Source organism: Mirounga angustirostris, unplaced genomic scaffold, assembly GCF_029215605.1.
Source record: "Mirounga angustirostris isolate CCGP_5_RB_7025 unplaced genomic scaffold, mMirAng1.0.hap1 SCAF_5, whole genome shotgun sequence".
Lineage (NCBI taxonomy): Eukaryota > Metazoa > Chordata > Mammalia > Carnivora > Phocidae > Mirounga > Mirounga angustirostris.
In genome coordinates this window covers 24,561,198-24,580,591 of record NW_026991713.1, presented here as the reverse complement: position 1 = coordinate 24,580,591, position 19,394 = coordinate 24,561,198, and the positions used below count along the sequence as shown (strand labels likewise).

Genomic DNA, 19,394 nt, shown 5'->3' with positions numbered 1-19,394 from the left:
CATAAAGTGACTCCCTAACTTGACGGCTGCGTTCTTCTCTCCCGTTGGCTTTTCTGTCCGTTGCTAGCTAGCATCTCGTCACTGTTGGCTGAAACTGCCCATCCCTTGGTGTGTCCTGATAAGGAAGTTTTCCTGCAAGCATGAGAAGATCATTATTTTTTGTTGTTGTTGTAGGTTATATTTTTAGCTCATTCCAGAATACTAGAAATGGACAGAGGGAAAAAAAGGGGGGAAATGTGTGCAGTACTTTGTAGAAGGCATTGGAGCAGAATAATGTATGGGCTAATTGTATCTGCTTGGGGCTGAGACCTGATCTTTAATCATCATTCCTCAACCCCGCCCCCCCTTCCATCATTATAGCAAAGTGGTTAATAGCATGAACTCGAGGCTAGACTGCGGGGTTTAAATCCAGCTCCATGACTGTGAGTGCTTTGCCTGATCCCTCTTGGTCTCGGCTTCCTTCCTAAAGTGGGCATGATAGTAGAGCTTGCACCATGGGGCGGTGGTGGGGGTTAGCTGAGTTCACACATGGTCGGTTCTGAGAACCGTGCTCAAAGTAAAGTAGGTGCTACAGAGTATTAGCCAGAGGAATGATCCAGATGATATTTTCTTCATCACTAATTTGAAAAATTCAGACCTGTGTACCACCTTCCGAATGAGCACACCCAGAAGTCGGGTGAGGTCAGATCTTGGGTGACTGAGGATGGATGACCACAGTTTCTTTACCCCACTGCTTATCTTTATATATGGAGGCTCTTCTGAAATTCAATGACTAAGATGCTTGAATATTTAAATGATGCATCCTTGCCCCTCTGAGGGGCACCTTTCTCTGTGCACCCCCAGTTGGAGTAGCCAGCAGGGGCTTTGCACTCAGCGCTGTCTGGGCTAGAGTCTGGCGGTCCCTCAGCGCCTGAGTGACCGTTCCCCCATGGGAAAGGAAGCCTCATAACAGCACCTTCCCTCAGCGGGTGGTGTGAGGATTAAATGTGAGCACGCGTACGAGGTGCTCAGCACAGCGTTGGGCACCTGCTAAGTACACCCCCGATGCTTGTCACTTCTGTTATCTGGGTTTATGAAACTCCCTGCATTGTGTGACGGTCGCCTGTTTATATCACCTCACAAAACCGTCTTCACCGTGGTCTCCCGGTTTACCGCCTTTTGTTGCTCTGGCACCTTCTATAGGGTCTGGCGCCTAGGAGTTGCTCAGTAAATGTGAAATGAAAGCAATTGGATAACCTAATGAGGTGGACACTACCCAAATACAAATCACTTTTATAATGAAAGGTGACATTCGGTAACTGCTAAACTTGGAAACACAGTGTCACTGCCTTGTCCTGGATTCGGGTCCTAGGATGGTCGTAACCACAACGTGTGTGGCTTAGAACAACAGAAATGTGTTGTCTCACGGACGTGGAGGCCAGAAGTCGAAGATCAATGTGTCAGCAGGGCCGTGCTCCCTCTGGGACTCTGGGTAGATCCTTCCTTGCCTCCTCCTAGCCTCTGGTGGGGGCTGTCTGTCCTTGTGTCCCTCGGCTAGCACCTGCATCACTCCAGTCTCTACCTGGCTTGGCACGTGATGTTATTCCTGTGTGTCTCCGTGTCTGAATTTCCCTCTTCGAAGGACACCAGTCCTACTGGATTTGGGACCACCCTTATGACCTCCTCTTAACTCAGTTACGTCTGCAAAACCCGATTTCCAACGATCACATTCACAGGTACGGGGGAGGGGGTTAGGACTTCAACATTTCTGTTTGGGGGACACACTTCAATTTGTCATAGGTACGTATATTTCAGACACTGCTAGGCTTTCATATAGACTTACAGAATTCCAATTGATGCCACACATTCTGAAGGAAAACTGCATGACATGGAAGACAGCGAGACTCAACGACAGGTGTGAAACTAGGTTCTATGACAGGTGCGTCATGCCGCGCCTGCCACATGCCAGGCACTGGGGCCAGGTCCCCAGGGTGGAAGCAAAGATGAAGGAGTCACCTCCTGCTCTGGAAGAGCAAACGACTGAGAGAGGACTTAGTTGGCAAGCAAAGCCCACCCTGACGGCTCCAATCCTGGCTTAGCAGAGGCTGTGATGGCCTCTGGGGTTCCTTCTTCCGCCTGCCTGTCTGTGGATCGCCCATCACAACATGCCATTAGGGAAGGCTGGAGGGTCAGGAGGTTGAAGCTAAGCACTGACAAGGACCTGGGTCCCCCACTTACAGCTTTTTTTTTTTTTTTTAATTTTTTTTAAAGATTTTATTTATTTATTTGACAGAGAGAGACACAGCGAGAGAGGGAACACAAGCAGGGGGAGTGGGAGAGGGAGAAGCAGGCTTCCTGAGGAGTAGGGAGCCCAATGCGGGGCTCGATCCCAGAACCCTGGGATCATGACCTGAGCCGAAGGCAGACGCTCAACGACTGAGCCACCCAGGCGCCCCGCCCACTTACAGCTTTTGAAGAGGCTGCTGGGCAAACCCAGGTAGAATTCCAAGAAAGGAGTAATGCCCAGGCCAGGATGCGGCATGTTTTATTCCTCAGGCGTGGACCGAAGGCCCCCCGTCAGCTCGGAACATGCAGGTCGAGGGAGGAGACTACACCCAAGCCCGTGAGCACAGAAAGCAGAGCTAGTTCGAGCCTGCGCAGTTCAAAATCGCCCTCCCCAATGAGCTTGTTTCCTGCAGTCTCACTGTATGTCCTGGGACGTGGCTTTGTTCGTTGTAGTTCTGATGGTCGGAATTTGGGGAGGGGGGGTATGGTTTGTTTTTTTATCTCTTAGAGTGAAATGGGGTCTTCCAGAAGGTCCTTTTACAACCCGATGTAATAGTAAGGGTCTCTTTCAGAGATTGGCTTTGTTAACGAGATTGACAACTCTTTTTCACTCCTTAACAACTCAGATGTGGTTCTTAAACCTCTCATGGTGGAGCGGAGAGGACAGTGGGGTCAAAGCCCAGAGCTCTCTGCCTATGAGTGGCCCCGCGAACTGCCCACACCCATGGGCCCAAGCTTGAGGGGCATGAGGCGCTGCTGGGATCCCCCCTCTTTTTTTTTTTTTTTAAAGATTTTATTTATTTATTTGAGAGAGAGAATGAGAGAGAGCACATGAGAGGGGGGAGGGTCAGAGGGAGAAGCAGACTCCCCGCCGAGCAGGGAGCCCGGTGCGGGACTCGATCCAGGGACTCCAGGATCATGACCTGAGCCGAAGGCAGTTGCTTAACCAACTGAGCCACCCAGGCGCCCGGGATCCCCCACCCTTGAGTAGCTTCTGGGAGGTTTTTAGTTCTACATCTCTCTCTAGTAGACATTGTCTCACTCTTTCTTTCACCTCTGCTTTTTTTCTTCCCGGGTTTAGCCGTACCTTTGAAAACATACCAGCCACAGAGCCATACCCTTGGATGGCTCTGTGGCTCGTTGGGGAGACAGACATGCACAGGCAGTTATAACAGAGTGCTAGCCTGGCCATGATACCAGCATCTTCCAGGACAGGGGAGGGAAGTAAAGGCAGAGAGAAGGACCCTGGAGGTCAAGACACCTGCCCGGGCCCAGAGCAGTGAGAATGGGTTTACCAGGCTGAACCAAGTTGGGAAAGGATGTACTGCCAAAGGGAACAGCATGTGCATGAGGCAGGGAGTTCCCAGGGTTCTCCAGGGAATGAGGGGGACATGCTGTGGGAAGAGTGAGTGGGGCATGGCATGTGGAATGTGTCATACGGAAGAGTTGGAACTTCATGGCAACGGCTGAAAGTGGGAGAGTGCTGTGGTCAGATTTGCATTTTAGAAATAAAAATCTTTATCTCCCCATGCTCTTCTTGGCATTGATGGTGTCCCGCTCTGCCCCCCCGCACCCCCCCCCAAGCCCTGATCTTTTTGGCCGATTAGCACATACAGAGTTCTTGGGGCTGGCTGAGTTGGCCCCGAGCTGGCCCTGTGGCACCTTCAGGTCAGGGCGTGTGTGCCCCTCCCGGGATCTGCCCGTGGGTGGGGCTGCGGCTTGCACGGCTTGCACGGCTTGCACGCGGGGCAGCTGACTTCCCGGAGGAAGCTCCAGCCCCAGACTCTGAGCTAGCTGCAGGAGACCTGGAAGCTGACGCAATCCCTCGTCCTTTTCCGTCCAACGGAGCTTTTGTCCTTGTTGTTGTTGGCGGTGAGCATCCGTCCCAGGGGGAGGCTGAAAGCTCTGCCAGCTCTCTTCTCATCAGGAGATTGCAAATGGCGATATGATGAAAAAAATCCTCCGGTCTCCACAGCAACATCCCGGCTTATCCTTGCAATGTCCCGAATGGTCTCTGCTTAATTGGAAGAAGTTCAGGGGAGAACAGTCAAGACAGAGTCATTGGCAGCATATTCCTGGAAGTAGACCGCGTCACCTTCTTAACTTAATTGGATAATTCATTTTAAATTGGGTGTGCAATCACGACAGGAAAATGTTCGTGTTAATAATACACATCTGAGATCGCCTGCCTGTGCCAAGAAGCCTGGCCCTGGCAGAGTTCTCTAATTCCCCAAAATAAATTTTATGAAGATAAAATGATGTACTGTCTGTCAGAGTGGGGAAAGAACAAAAGTCCAGCAAACATTTGCATCCTGGAACTTTCTAGAAGACTTCTGTTGGGGGTGAAATTCCGCAGAAGACCCATCTCTCCTGGGCCCTGTTCAGGAGTGTTTTGTTCATCAAAGCTGCCCCCCTGTGACCAGCCCTGGCTCTGTGTTAAGGGTCTGGTGTTTTTGTTAGGTGTCTTTTTTTTTCCCCTTCCTGTCATGTCAGCTGCTTAGCTGGTTTGAAGTACAACAGATGACAACTGCACTTTTGCTTGGGGGCTGAGGGGATAACCAGGGCCTTTCTGGAAGCTTTTGGTCCTGGAAGCTGCCCAGTGACCTGGGGCGGGGGGGGGGGAGCGGGTAGCTGATTGCCTCGTGAAGGTTTTCTAGTCTGGTCACACTGCCCTGGGAGTGAGTGGCTGGCATGAGGGGACCAGGCGGTGGGGGGTGGGGGGCACTGCATGGTGGCTGGGGGTGCTGCCTGTTTTGCACAAGCTTCCAAGCTAGCTTTGTGGTGGCACTCAGTGTTCCCCCAAATAGGGCAGTTGCTAAGAAACACCCAGAGTCTGGGGAGTACCTTCAACACTGTGCTGATGGGGCTGCCAACGCTCCGGCAGCCTGGCCAAATCCACTTACGTCAGGCTGTTGCCCAAGCCCACACTGGTCTGCCACCATGGGTGTTCCTACTTCTGGGCAGCTTCTAGCTGCAGGGAAATTCAGTGGCTATGTAGACAAACTGACAAAACCCCTACCAGGCACAGCCTACCGCCCACCGCCCACCCTCCGGCCCAGCTGCTCCTCTGGGCCGCCTCCCCTCCCCCCTCTCCCCCCCCCCGCCCATGCTCTGACAACAGTTTACCTCAGCTCCTACCCCCGATCTGTGACATAAGGAGAGGAAGCTCACTTGTATGGAGGATTTGTCTTAAGCCAGCACCGTGCTAGATATTTTTACATTTATTGACTCATCGCCTAACATGTGAAATGCCTGTCGTCATAGTTGGTAATGGGCCCATTTTAGAGGTAGGATACTGAGTTTCAGAGACGTTAAGTAACAGATCCAAGATGAAGCCGCTGGCGGGCAGCAGAGCTTTCTGTCTACAGCGCTTCACTGCAAGGTCAATGCTCAGAATCATGAAGCTGGAGGATCACACAGCTACAGAGCCTTGGGCCCACCCGTGAATCCCCCATTCCTAATATTGCTGATTATCGCCCAAGGGCAGGCAGAGAGAGGAGACCAACCCCTGTTTGTTCAAAATGACAATGGAAAAACGGCTGGCAGCGTTCTCTGAGCCAGCTGAAAACGGGAGGTTTGGCAGCCCCAGGAGCACCCCCCAAACTTCCTAGATGGCCAAGCGACACTTCCTAAAGAAAGCCAGATCCGAGCACGGCACCCCTCTGCCTGTGTGCCTGCCCAGCGTCCTGCAGCCTCCTGGAAAGACTCCAAACCCCCCTTACCATCTGGCCCCAACCAGACTGCCTCTCCCGCACCACCCCCGCCTGCCACCCTCTCTCGGCCTCTACTCAGACCTCCTCCTTCCCCAGGCTCTCCCTCTGCCTTTCCTGCCTGGCCCACTGCAGCTCATCCTCAGGCGCCTCCCCGCTTCTCCTCCACCCGATGTCTGCATTTGGTGTTGCCTTCACTCTGTCCACCGTCCTTGTCCTTGCCTTGCCGCTCGGGTGCTGGTCTTCCTTACTGTGCCCAGCTCTGTGCAGCGCCTGGCAAGCAGTCGTGCCAAATGAATGCAGGATAGACGCGCATGAAACAAGCAAACAGGCTTCCCTGTAGCATAAAAAGAAGTCTGTCACCTCGGAAGGTCAGCACTTGCAAAGGAGCTAAGAAACCTGCCCTGCCTGCCTGCCCGTCCTTTAGCAAGTGAGGACCCCAGGGGGAAGTGAATGTGCAAGAAAATCGGTGGCCAAGCCGGGGTGAGAACGTGCTCTCAGACCACCTTCGGCTCCCAGCTACACTCTCCCCCCCGCCCCCGCTGGAAGTGGCTGCTCAGAGTCATTGTGGGCAGCTCCCTGCCTGGCCAAGCATGTGCTGGGGGAACAGTTTTAAATTTTGCCTTATTAACACTCCAGAGGCCTTTAATAAAAATACCCTTGAGTGTTGAAAGCGAGCCAGCAGCGAGACCAGCGTCTCAGTCCAGGAGAAGCAGCCACGAGCCCGGAGGGGGTGGAAAATGCTCTCAATGCCCAGGCCCGGCGTGGCGTCCTGCCAGGCTCCCCTTGTGTGCCGGCCTTCAGGGTAGCATGTTCCTCGGGCAGCGAGGGCGAGCAGCCGTGCCGTGTCAGGCTGGCCGGACTTGGAGAGATGGTTCACACTGCAGTCTAGCAGTGCCAGAGAAGAGAGAAGTCTCAGCCCAAACCACAGAGAAACCTCCCCCAGGAGTCAGCCAATTCTAAGAGTTGGAGCTCTTTATAGGCAGCACGTTATTCTTAGAAGTTGGAAGTGGGGTGTGTGTGCGGGTGCGGGTGCGTGCACGCGTGTGCTGGTGTGCGTGCTCCCGACTTAAGCTGCAGCCAGAGGACAGCCCAAGCGTCACCTGTCTCGGTGGCTGCGTGCGGGAGGCCAAGCCCTGGGGAAAGGCTGTGCCCCCTGCCCCGCCGGACAGTCTTTGGGGGAGGATCTGTTTCCTAGCGTTGCCGTAACAAAGTACCACAAACTCGGTGGCTCAAAACAACAGAAATTTATTCTCTCAAAGTTCTGGAGGCCAGAAGTCCAAAATCAAGGTGTCCGCTGGGCCATGCTCCCTTCGAAGGCTCTCGGGGAGAACGCTTCCCTGCCTTTTCCGGCTTCCGGTGGCCCCGGCAGCCCTCACTGTCCTCGGCTGGGGCTGCAGGGCTTCAGTCTCTGCGTCTGTCCCTCTCCTCCTCCTGTGCATTCTTCCCTGTGTGTCTCCCGGAGCCTTTCCTCTTGTGGTGAGGGCACTAGGCATTGAACTTAGGGCCCACCCTAACTCCGTGCTGATTCTGTCCCCACATCCTTAACTGGTGACGTGTGCAAAGATGCTGTTTCTAAATAAAGTCACATTCTGAGCTTCTGAGTGGAAATGAATTTGGGAGGGCGGGGGTGGGTACAACTCCCTGCTGACGGGAAAGACTGGCCCAGGGAGAGGCAGCTCAGGTTGCTGGGTTGGAGTCCTTCGAGGGCTGCTCCTTAGGGTGGCAGGTGTGAGGTGAGCCTGCCCACAACAGATTCATAGCAGAGCTCAGTATGGCCCCAACTGCTCCGTGTCCCCGCGGGTTCGGGTGGCAGGGAGTGGGAGGGGGGCAGATGCAAGCAGAAGTCAGATGCTTGCCGGATTCCCTTCCTTTTCTGTTCCTCCGAGCCTAGCAAGGAGCCTTCCGTATGAAAGCATCTTAAATGCTGTTGAAAGAATGCTTGCTTGTTACAGAGGAGGAACTTGGAGCATGACTCCTACAGTGAGAACTTGTTCTAACTTTGGAGAGAGGACAGTCAGGTTTTGTGTCGGAAAGAGTGAGTCAGCCAGTGGTCTGGATGGGAACCCAAAACAAGGAGCTGAAGCCAGGGTGTGGCTGGGAACCCGTGGCCTCGAGACTCATCACTGCTACTTTCTAGTTTGTGACGTAAGCTTGGCGCCTCAGGTCCCTCATCTGTAAAATGGGTATCAAAATGTTGTAAGGATTGTATGACATAATGAGTAGAGCCTTCGGGAAACTATGAAGTGAATATAAGGAATTTCGACGATTTGAGGGGCGCCTGCCTGGCTCAGTCAGTGGGACGTGCCGCTCTCTATCTCGGGGTTGTAAGCTCAAGCCCCACATTGGATGTAGAGATTACTTAAAAATTAAATCTTAAAAAAAAAAAGGAATTTAGATTATTTGAAGGCAGAATACAATGAAAAGACAGTGTGATACGAGGATGCTATACAATTAGATCATTGCTTGCTAAGCAGAATTGTACTGGGTGAGGTTCATGTTTGGAGGACCTATATGCGTGGGGCACTGACATATATTAATTTTTTAGGGAAAAAGACCCTGTGCAGTATTTTTGTTCTGCTCTTAGAGGTGAGCAAAGGGAGGCCTCTAGAAGTTCAGTACCTTTCCCAAGGTCAGAGGAAGTAGAGAAACTGGGATTCGGACCCAGGCCAGTTCACCCAGTGCTGGTTCCATTTAACGCCTGGCCCATCAAGACCCAGAGATGCTGGTCCGTGCTCCCCGTGCTCCCCTATGAGCACTCTCGCTGCTCAGCAGGGGCCACAGCTGGGCTGTGGATGCAGATACCAGCTGCCTGTTGTTTTCCCATCCGCCTTGTCTCTCGAATGTCGCCCACTTCCAGGTGGGCTTTGATGTCCGCTGCCGTGGAGCCGACGGGTTCCTGGGGCCTCCTGCAGGGCGCTCCCTCAGAGCAGGCACTGCCTCTCCCCCCGGGGTGGACAGAGGCGGCTCTGTTTCCAGCAAAGGAACAGACTAGGGAAAGCTGGTCTTATGAGGAGCTGGAAGGGATGTGGGACGTTCCTGAGCACGGACCTTGCTTCCTTAGCACAGAGCTGGTTTCCCAAGCACTTGGCGGTTACCCCACGATTACTCTGGAACGCAGAGCCCCGGGGTCCTGGCGGACTGACTTGACCAGCAGCCTCTGAGGCAACGGCAGCTGCTTTCTGGGAGAGGGTGTGGCGGTGGGGCAGAAAGGGCTCCCGCGTTGGTGCTCGCTCCGTAGAAGTGGTTTAGCTTCAGCTCCGCCTGTGACAAGCTGCAGGGTCTGGGGCTAGTAAGCTTTTTAGAGCCTGCTGCTTTCCTGAAAAGAAAAAAAAAAAAGCTTGTTTTGACAACTAATGCATATTAAACACATGTTATTTAACGTGAAAATGCAGAGAAGCAGAAGAGAAATATTACAGATCCCTGGCAATCCTACCACCTTTACATCTTTTAAGGTTAATTTTTTCTTCTTTTATTCAGTATATATAGTTGTTTCATTAAAACAATGGACGCCTTCTTTGGAAAAATGTCTGTTCATGTCTTCTGCCCATTTCTTGGTTGGATTCTTTGTTCTTTGGGTGTTGAGTTTGGTAAGTTCTTTATAGATTTTGGATACTAGCCCTTTATCTAATATGTCATTTGCAAATATCTTCTCCCATTCTGTCGGTTGTCTTTTGGTTTTGTTGACTGTTTCCTTTGTGTGCAGAAGCTTTTTATCTTGATGAATGCCAATAGTTCATTTTTGCCCTTGCTTCCCTTGCCTTTGGCGATGTTTCTAGGAAGAAGTTGCTGTGGCTGAGGTTGAATAGGTTGCTGCCTGTGTTCTCCTTTAGGATTTTGATGGACTCCTGTCTCACATTTAGGTCTTTCATCCATTTTGAGTCTATTTTTGTGTGGCTGTCAAAATGAACCTCCCAAAAATGAACAACCCTCCTACACTGTTGGTGGGAATGCAAGCTGGTGCAGCCACTCTGGAAAACAGTATGGAGGTTCCTCAAAAAGTTGAAAAAAGAGCTACCATACGACCCAGCAATTGCACTACTGGGTATTTATCCCAAAGATGCAAATGTAGTGATCCGAAGGGGTATGTGCACCCCAATGTTTACAGCAATGTCCACAATAGCCAAACTATGGAAAGAGCCAAGATGTCCATCAACAGATGAATGGATAAAGAAGATGTGGTATATATATACAATGGAATATTATGTAGCCATCAAAAAGAACGACACCTTGCCATTTGCAACAACGTGGATGGAACTAGAAGGTATTATGCTAAGCGAAATAATCAGAGAAAGACAAGTATCATATGATCTCACTGATATGAGGAATTCTTAATCTCAGGAAACAAACAGGGTTGCTGGAGTGGTGGGGGGTGGGATGGATGGGATGACTGGGTGATAGACACTGGGGAGGGTATGTGCTATGGTGAGCGCTGTGAATTGTAAGACTGTTGAATCACAGATCTGTACCTCTGAAACAAATAATACATTATACGTTAAAAAAAAAAAAGATAATAGGAAGGGAAAAATGAAAGGGGGGGAAATCGGAGGGGGAGACGAACCATGAGAGACGATGGACTCTGAAAAACAAACTGAGGGTTCTAGAGGGGAGAGGGGTGGGAGGATGGGTTAGCCTGGTGATGGGTATTAAAGAGGGCACGTTCTGCATGGAGCACTGGGTGTTATGCACAAACAATGAATCATGGAACACTACATCAAAAACTAATGATGGTGATTAACATAACATTAAAAAAAAACAACAACAAGGGACTCATCCCCTGAGTGCTGCTTTTTTCACCTAACATGCATTGAAAGGCATGGGGAAATGTTAACGCTCTTTTGTCCTCTAAAATAGCTACATAGTTTTCCACTCTGAGGCCCTCCTGTTATCTAACCCACCACTGTGGGACAGGAAATTGGGTCTCACCTCCCTTCCCACCAACAGCCTCGACTTCTTCATCTTTAAAATGGGATCCCAGCGCCCGTCTTGCCAGGTGGCTGTGCAAGTTTGGTATGTGGTAGGCGCTCGTAAATGCTTGCTTCTTTCCCTGACCCTTTCTGGCCACGGGTTCCTTTCATGCAGGGTCTCTACCGTGATGAGATGAATGTCCCTCAAAATCAATCCGTCCCTCTTCCCCTGCGCAGGGATCTTGGTGACGGGCGCTCAGGGCCAGCAGCCCGCATGGCCCTCCCTCTGGGGCCCCACCACAGCAGAGCCCGCAGAGCTGGGCTGCTCCCTCCTGTCTGGGCAGTGCGTGTCCTGCTCTGAGCAGCATCGGAGAGCAGCGGAACCCAGCTGGGGTGTCTGCTTAGTGTCTGCACCACTTGCCGGGCTGGACATGCTGCCTTTCTGCTAAAGCTGCCATGGCCTTCAGAGCGAGACACTTGGATTTCACATCTGCTGCCCCCAGGGCTGGCCCCCTCCCCCGCCCCCCGATGCCTAAATTAATTGGTGTGAGGTTTCCTTCACAGTGCATGTCAAGGGCTGGCCACGCTAGACATGATATACGGTAAGCCTTGTGTCTATTTTTTGTCTGAACCCAACTAAATAAAACGTCATGTTTCCCCTGTTGGTCGAGATACATAAACCAGATGTAATTCTGTCTGCCATACACCCCAGCATGGTACCCAGGACCATGGACGAAGTGAGGGGAATACGCACAGCTTTCTAGGAGGTTTAATTTGGACTATTCACTTGCCACTGGGGTGGATAGGGGGTGGATTTTATGTTTTGTTTTGTTTTTGCTTAAGTGGGAGGATAAAAATACGAATACTAAGAGCTACTCTGTATTGTGGGCTTATCATGTGTGCCTGTTATCAGTGTCCTGCTAATAAGCTTTGTATGGATTATCTCATCCAATCTCATGAGGCAGGTGGTAGATCAGTCCCCATTTTATAGATGGGGAAACTGAGGCACATGGCTGGTAAGAGGCAGTTGGCTCTAGAACCACTCCTTAGAATCCCCCTTGGCAGCCTTTGTGACAGAGTCAAGCGGGGATTTACGGAAGGATCTACCACTCTCCTCTGCAGCCCCCGCTGCTGTGGGATTAGGAATAGGCCGGGCTGTTAGGAAGAATCTCCTGCACCACCTTTCCTGCTGTGTTAGCGAGCCACTGACATTTCTCCATTTTGAGAACAAGATAGGAGAGCTGCAGAGTCAGGGGTCCTGCGGGTCCTGGAAGGCCTCACTTGGTGGGAAAGCCAGGGCACAGTAGCCATAGTGATGGGGAACCCGTAACTAGTCTGGCTCCTCCTGGGGCCGCGAGCAGCCTGGGGAGAAACTGGAGACGTCTGAGCGCTGGAAAGTCCAGTGCATGCCCTTAGATCAAAATCGGGGTGCCAAGCCAGAGCCAACACAGGTGGCACATATTTGCCGCGTACATGGATACGTGAAATCCAAGTTTATTAAGCGATCACAGGAGATATGCGGTTGTAGGGTTTTGCTTATGGCCCTCGGTGTCTGTCTGGGAATTTTCAGTTTGAAAATGCCAACCAGAAAGCACATGCAGTTAGACAGCTGGGACACATTCATGGGGCGCTTGAACCAGCCTGGGGATCAGTCAGCCACAGAAAATTGTGTCTCTCATGGGGTGAAGCCTCTGATTTCCTGCCTGGGTCGGTTCTCATTACAGTACAGGCATTCATTCAACAAACATGGAGCTAACTTAGTAGTATTGTCATAATATCAAAATGAACAAGGTAAATTGAATTCCTCGAGCATCTCTTCATTACCTAGCACTGCGTATAATTTTTTTTTCAAGATCACAATACTTAATAGACACATTTCTAATTTATGCACTGGATAGCATTATTTACGCAGGCTCCTTCTTTCTCTTCAGTGGGAGGAGAAGGCAGAGTTGCTTGTGTGTATATATATTTAAACACACTTACGGGCACCTCTGTTTTTGCCAGTAAGCCTGGAACCTCTCAGGGCAACAGGCAAGGCGGGGAAGCGGAAAGTTGGCTTGTTCTCTGTGTTTTCCATCCTGTTAGCGGGAAATAACGAAGGGAGACTCACTGGTCCCTCCGTGGCCAGGGGTAGCTGGTGAGTCGGGAAGGGTTCCTCTGCCCAAGGTGGCTGCCATGGTCCTGCCCCCACCAGGCTGCTGCCCTTTAGGCTCCTGCGATCTCAAGACCGCAGCTTGGAAGTGGCCATGGTGGGAGTAGCTTCTGCTGCCACCTGGAACTGCCACGGAGGGTGTGTGAGGTGAATGTTGCGTTTCCTCTCCCGAAGTCGGTCGTCCTCGCTGCCTGTGACCTCACACGGAATGTGGGGTCAGGAGTCCAGCCTGGCTGGGGACACACACTGAATGGGAAATGACGAACAGGGAGGCTGGTCGCACATGGGTAAAGTGAAGCAGATGTGTGCAACTGTTGGTCTAAAACCATGCTGGAGAAGTCACTTAGCTCAACTGGACACAGACAGCATTTGTCAGGTTACCAGGCAACTGTAAGCAACACATACTTGTGGGTCTGGGAGGAAGGGGTGAAAAAACCGACTTTCTGTAAATACCCTCATCACTTTTCATAATAAGAGCCTGTCCCCAAGCGCTCTTGTGTCCTGGGCGGGCTCAGCCTGAGTCTTGTATCCCCCTTCCATTGTGGCCAAGGGCTCTGGAATCAGATGGCCCATGTACCAGCTTGTGGGCACAGGTAATTTATACTCTCTGAGCCTCAGTTTGCCCGTCTCTAAGATGGGGATCCTAATAGTTCCAGTCTCTCAGAGGATTAACTGAGTTAACGGTGGTCAAGTTCTTAGTACCCAGCCTGATAATATGTGCTCAGCAACTACTATCTATTATTCCCCTATACTGTGAGTTTTCTCAGCAAACTCCTCGCGGGGCAAACTCTGTTTTTTTTTTGGTGGTGGGGGGGGGGTTGACCACACTTTTTATTTAGTATTCTGTAGTTGCTTAACACACACTTAAATGGTCTTATTGGGGGAGGGGAAGGGAGGTTCTGCTAGATTCCCAAGGAAATGTCAGAAAGGCAAAATATGGCCAGCATTATCCATTTGTTTTTTTGGGTTTACTGGGTGAATAGCACTTTCCTTACATAAGCATCTGATCTCAGGTTTTTCATACTGAGAACATTGAGATTTCAGTTTGAAGACACCCTGAAATCCTAAGAGTAGCATACCCCATCCGCCCTCTAATAGCTAGCTTGTTTGTATAGGCAGAAGGATTCACCTCTCCATTTTACATGGTAGATGTTTGTGGAAGGTCTTAGAATTGCTTTGCCTCATTTACTGGGAAAAATCAGATATAGGACGTGGTCTTTAAGGACACTTTTAACTTGAAAAATTACAACAGTAGTCCACAAGTCAAGTCTTAACATATTTAACATTTACTTACTGAGAGCAACGTCATAAAGTCAAATAAGATTAAACAGGTTTTACTTTTTTTTTGTGGGGCAAACTCTTGAAAGGCAGTCTCCCTTCAGAGACCACAGAGAGATCTTCGAACGTACGTGCCACCCATGTGCTCCCAGGGTCTGCCCTGGAAGTTAAGGGGCTGTGATTTCAGCTGCCAGGCATATACCTCCTCTGAGTCCGCTACCTAGGTCTCAGGCTGTGGGCATCCTGGTGGGAGGGCTTTCCTTACCAGCTCCCTTCCTGTGAGCACATTTCCCCAGCGCTGAGATGCTGCCAACAAGGCCCAGGTGGAACTTGTAAGTTTCCCAAGTTTCTCTGAAGGTGTGTAAGTGGCGGTCAGCTTTGCTAGTGTTCAGTGTGCAGTTGAGGTCAGATGGAGGTAGATGGCATTCAGTGGGTTAAATCTGCAGTCCCAGCACCAGGCTGCCAGGCACTAGAACTGTTCAGCCTCGAATCTGACGAATCTAACTAATCTAACGTGCTCAGGGTTGGGAGCCTCCTGTGGGCTGGTGCCGAGCGAAGGTTTGCCAGGATTTGCGTTACTGGGATTTCCGGTGCTGAATGGGGACATTGTGTGTCCCTCCCTTCGATGCCTGCCCTGAGGGGTTCCTGCTCAGAAATCTCAGTGGCATAGTAAATATGCCCTCCCCTCCGGATGGCTGGATAAATTCACTTTTGGGATTTGATGGCCTGTTTTAAGGAGGAAAACTGCAAATCGGCATGCTGTAATGTAACAAGAGGAAAAGCAAAAACATAGTATACTTATGTTTATAAACCAAATGATGATCACAGAAGGGACATCAAATTTAATTAAATTTCATCTCTATGGTATATTTGAAAGTTGCTAAGAGGGGAGATCCTAAAAATACTCATCACAAGGAAAAAAAAAAGTTACACTCTGTGTGGTGATTGATGTTCACTAGACCTGCGATCATTATGTGGCACACCTGAAACTAATACAATGTTACCTGTCAATTCCATCTTTGAAAATTTCACCTCTACTAAGGGATTCTTTGATTCTTTCCACCCAAATTTTGGTGGAAATGTGAAAAAGCTCAGGCTTCAGAAGGAGTAGATCGTGGTGGGTTTTGGGCGGATTACTCCCCATCTCTGAGCTTGTGTCATAAGGGGACACCTTCCACCCTCCAGGAGGGTGAGTGTGAGAACAGATCAGATAGCTTGTGCACTACATCTGGTATGCAGTAGGTGCTCAATAGGAGTTACTGCTTCTAAAGTTCTTTTCCCCCAAATGATGTTTTTTTTTTTTTATACCCTCACTCATACCCAAGTTTGAGGAGGAACAGTTTGTAAGGAAACATTCTGAGTCTTTTCCCCACAGGATGGTGCTGCTAGCTATTTGTGCTCGAGGGAGACCATCTTTGTCTTGGTGGGGGGCCTTGCACCCCACAAACATTTGATAGATGTTTGCTGATGTTCCAGTGTAACAAACCTCAAGAACAGTAGAGAGCCTTTCCAGTGAAGTCCGTTCTCCCAAAGGGGTGTGAACAGTTTTGCAGTGATTGTTGGCTCTCATTGACATCCTAATGTTTGAGGACCTTGAGCCATAAACTGAAGAGCCAGTGGTAGATACCAGCAACTTAACATACTGTAGGAGTGATGTAAATATCAAAGTAGACAAGTTGTTTTTCCTCCAGTGGCTTTCTTGGCAGAAAATTAAAAAGGAAAAAAATGGCTGCATGACTTAAGAAAACATTGTGGTGGTGGGTGATAATAACTTACGTTTCTATAATGCGTTCCAGGTTACAGAATGCTTTCCCGTTATTATTTCACTGAATTCTCACAAGTCCCAGAGGTAGGTAAGACAATACTGCATTATGGCGAAGGAAATGCTGCTTCGACCACTTACCTACCACGTGGCTCCTGTGGCTTATTTAAGCACTCTGAGCTTATTTTCTTAAGTTTTAAAATGGGAGTTGAATCATTTAGTTTTTAGGTACTGATACCTGCCTTTTAGGAGTACCGTACAGATGCCATGAGATGGTGCGGGGACACTGCCGGCCACGTAGTAAGTGCTTAGCAAAGGGGGACGGCTAGGACGTTATCAGGTAGACTGACCCTTAACTTCACAGAGGAGGAAGCCAAAAAGGCCCATCGCTGTGCTAAAGAGCACGCCGTTCGTAACAGCAGAACTGGAAAGCAGATCGAGTTCCGCTGCCTCCCGCTCGAGTCCCCTTTCTGTGGCACCTTAGCCAAGACGCGTCCGGCAAGAGGAGTATTTCCACGCGGCTGCTGGCAGAATGGCCCATGACAACGAACGTCCTCCTCCTCCGTTTCTCTGGTGCACTGATCTTTTCACTGTCTCCTCTTGTATTCACAGAACATCATCAAGAAGGTGATCGGGCAGAAGTTTGTGTACAAGTTTGTCTCTTTCCCGGAGATACTGAAAATGGACCCTCACGCGGTGGAGATCAGCCGGGAGAGCCTTTTGCTGCAGGACAGCGACTGCAAGGCGCCTCCCGAGGGCCGAGAGGCGCACAGACACGGCTTGTCGGCCCTCAAGAGCGCAAGCCGCAACGAATACATCCACTCAGGACTGTACTCGTCCTTCACCATTAATTCCCTGCAGAACCCGCCGGAATCCTTCAAGGCAATCAAGACGGAGAAGCTGGAGGAACAGCCGGAAGACAGCCCTCCCGTGGAAGAAGTCAGGACTGTCATCAGGTTTGTGACCAATAAAACCGACAAGCACGCCAGCAGGCCCGTGGCGCCCCTGCCCTCCACGTCTGAGGCCTTCCTGGCCTCGTCGGCCTCAGCCAAGGTCTCCTCTTTAATGTTGCCAAATGCCGCCAGCATTTCGTCCGCGTCACCCTCCTCGTCTCGGTCCCCGTCCCTGTCCCCCAGCTCGCCCCTCCCTTCTGAACACAGAAGCCTCTTCCTGGAGGCCGCCTGCCATGACTCCGATTCCCTAGAGCCCTTGAACCTGTCATCGGGCTCCAAGACCAGGTCTCCATCTCTTCCCCCAAAGGCCAAAAAACCCAAAGGCCTGGAAATCTCCGCGCCCCCGCTGGTGCTCTCCAGCACTGACATCGGCTCCATCGCCCTCAACAGCCCAGCTCTCCCCTCGGGATCCCTCACCCCAGCCTTCTTCACTGCACAGGTAAGAGCCCGTCCCCGCGGTGGGGCTGCACTCAGACCCAGTGGCGTAGCGGAAAGGAAGAGCAACCACGGCAGCTTCCTTCCACCCTTCGAAAGGTCACCTTAGGGCCCATAGCCCAAAGTCACGGTGTCAGTGTGCAGGGAAGTTACTTTTCCATCCCCAGGCCAAGGTGTCCGCAAGAGAAAAGGTTTGGGATATTGGTTACAGTGGGCTGCTTCACTGGTTTCTTGTTTTCAGTGGCCGAAGGTGATCATAATACGGAACAGGCACCCTGGCCATCAAAGCAGATCCAAACAATATTTTCCTAGGGAAAGTTGAGCAGGCCAAGTGACATTTCAGAAGGTATTTGGGCTTTATGGGGAAAAAAAAATTTTTTTTAAGAGAGGGAGAGATCGGGCAGTGGAGGGGCAGAGAGAGAGAATCTTAAGCAGGCTCTACCCCCAGCATGGAGCCTGAAGTGGGGCTCGATCTCACAACCCTGAGCCGAAATCAAGAGTCGGACGTTTAACCGACTGAGCTGCCTGGGCATCCCTGGACATTTTTATGACCGAGTCCTCTTTGGGGGGCACTTGATAAGTAGCCATTTGCTTTCCGTTACTAAGAAGATAGATGTTAAGATGCCGCCATTGCATTCGTCTGGGTGGATCTGTGAAACATCAGGGCCACACCAAGCAGTGAGAAAGAATCTTCAGTAAAAGCAGTGCAACTCTGAGAAAACCCAGCAGTAACTCCCACGAGAAGGAAGCCTTTTCCCTTAAATATGATATGCAGATGCTCTTTCTTGTCCAGCTGGCATTTGCAGGGCAAAGGCAGAGCCTGGGCTGGTAAAGCCTATTTCTGCTTCCTCTGGAGAACTGGACGCACTTTGGTGGCAGAGTTAAGCACATTGGCTTTGGGGTCACAGACCGGATTCGGTTCCTGGCTACACTGGGGGGCAGTGAGACGGTGGGCACTTGCTCTCTGAGCCTGTTTCCACGTCTGTGAAATGGATGGTTGGGAGGACTGAATGGGATGATGGCCATGGTAGGAGAGCCAGCTACACCTGGCAGGTATCCTCCTGGAGCCATGAGGCACGCGGGAGCTCTGTCGCCCGCCCCTGGGCTCATTGCCGTCACTGTCCTTGCTGTGACCATCATGAGGGGCACGTTTGCCGGTTCCTGTTCTAGACACTTTGCACGCACCCCTCCAGTCATTCTTCGTAGCAGGCCCATGAAGTAGATACTGTTCTGTCCTATTTTTTTTCCAGCTGAGGTAAATGAGGCACTGAGTAACTCATCCAAGGTCACACAGCTAACAGGTGGTAGAAGCAAATTTGAACCCGGTTATCCTGCTCCAGAATCCATGCTCTTAAGTAAAATGTTCTTGGCATGCCCATTGGGAATTCACCCAGTTGTCCCTGATCATAACCGTCTGTGGAGTCTGCCAAACAACCGAAAGCAGCTCTTGGCCACTCTCCTCTCTATGGCTTCTCCCAAATTGATTCTGTCCCAAGGATTTTGTGTCTCCCCAAGCTTGTGAGCTGGTGGTAATGAGCATGCCACCATGGAGGGGAGGGCTAAGGGCTCAGTTACTGGTCAGAATGAGCACGTGTGCTTTTAATCAGGCATTTTTTGACCAAACAGAACTGTCTGGGGATGAGGGACTGCTGAGTAAGTGGCTCAGAAACAGCAGTTCCTGAAGCAGATCAGAGAAGTAACTTGAGAAGTGGGCCAGGGTGGATGATCTGAGGATCTCCTCCCCTGGCCTCCTTTGTGTTTACAACTGTAAGGTTTAGAGAGGTCTCAAGCCAGACCGAGGCCAATTCAGAATTCTGTATCTGCTTTCTCTGTGAGCCTGTCACCGTCTCCAAACAGATGGCCAGTCCTGTCGTCCCAGGAAAGCAGCTCAGGCTAGCCCTGGGGTTTTGGATCTGGACACAGTGCCTTTAG

At 50.8% G+C, this 19,394-nt stretch overlaps 1 protein-coding gene across 3 annotated transcripts in view; it reads left to right on the top strand.

Annotated features, from left to right (window-relative positions):
- ELK3 (ETS transcription factor ELK3) overlaps positions 1-19,394 on the top strand; it is a 68,153-nt gene that overhangs the window by 31,565 nt on the left and 17,194 nt on the right. For 2 of the 3 annotated variants that reach the window (XM_045872811.3, XM_045872808.3), the window contains exon 3: positions 16,687-17,466. The exons of the other annotated variant lie outside the window; for it this stretch is intronic. In XM_045872811.3, the coding sequence (XP_045728767.1) occupies positions 16,687-17,466 (780 nt within the window). The remainder of the gene's footprint in view (positions 1-16,686; positions 17,467-19,394) is intronic. 3 annotated transcript variants of the gene reach the window in all.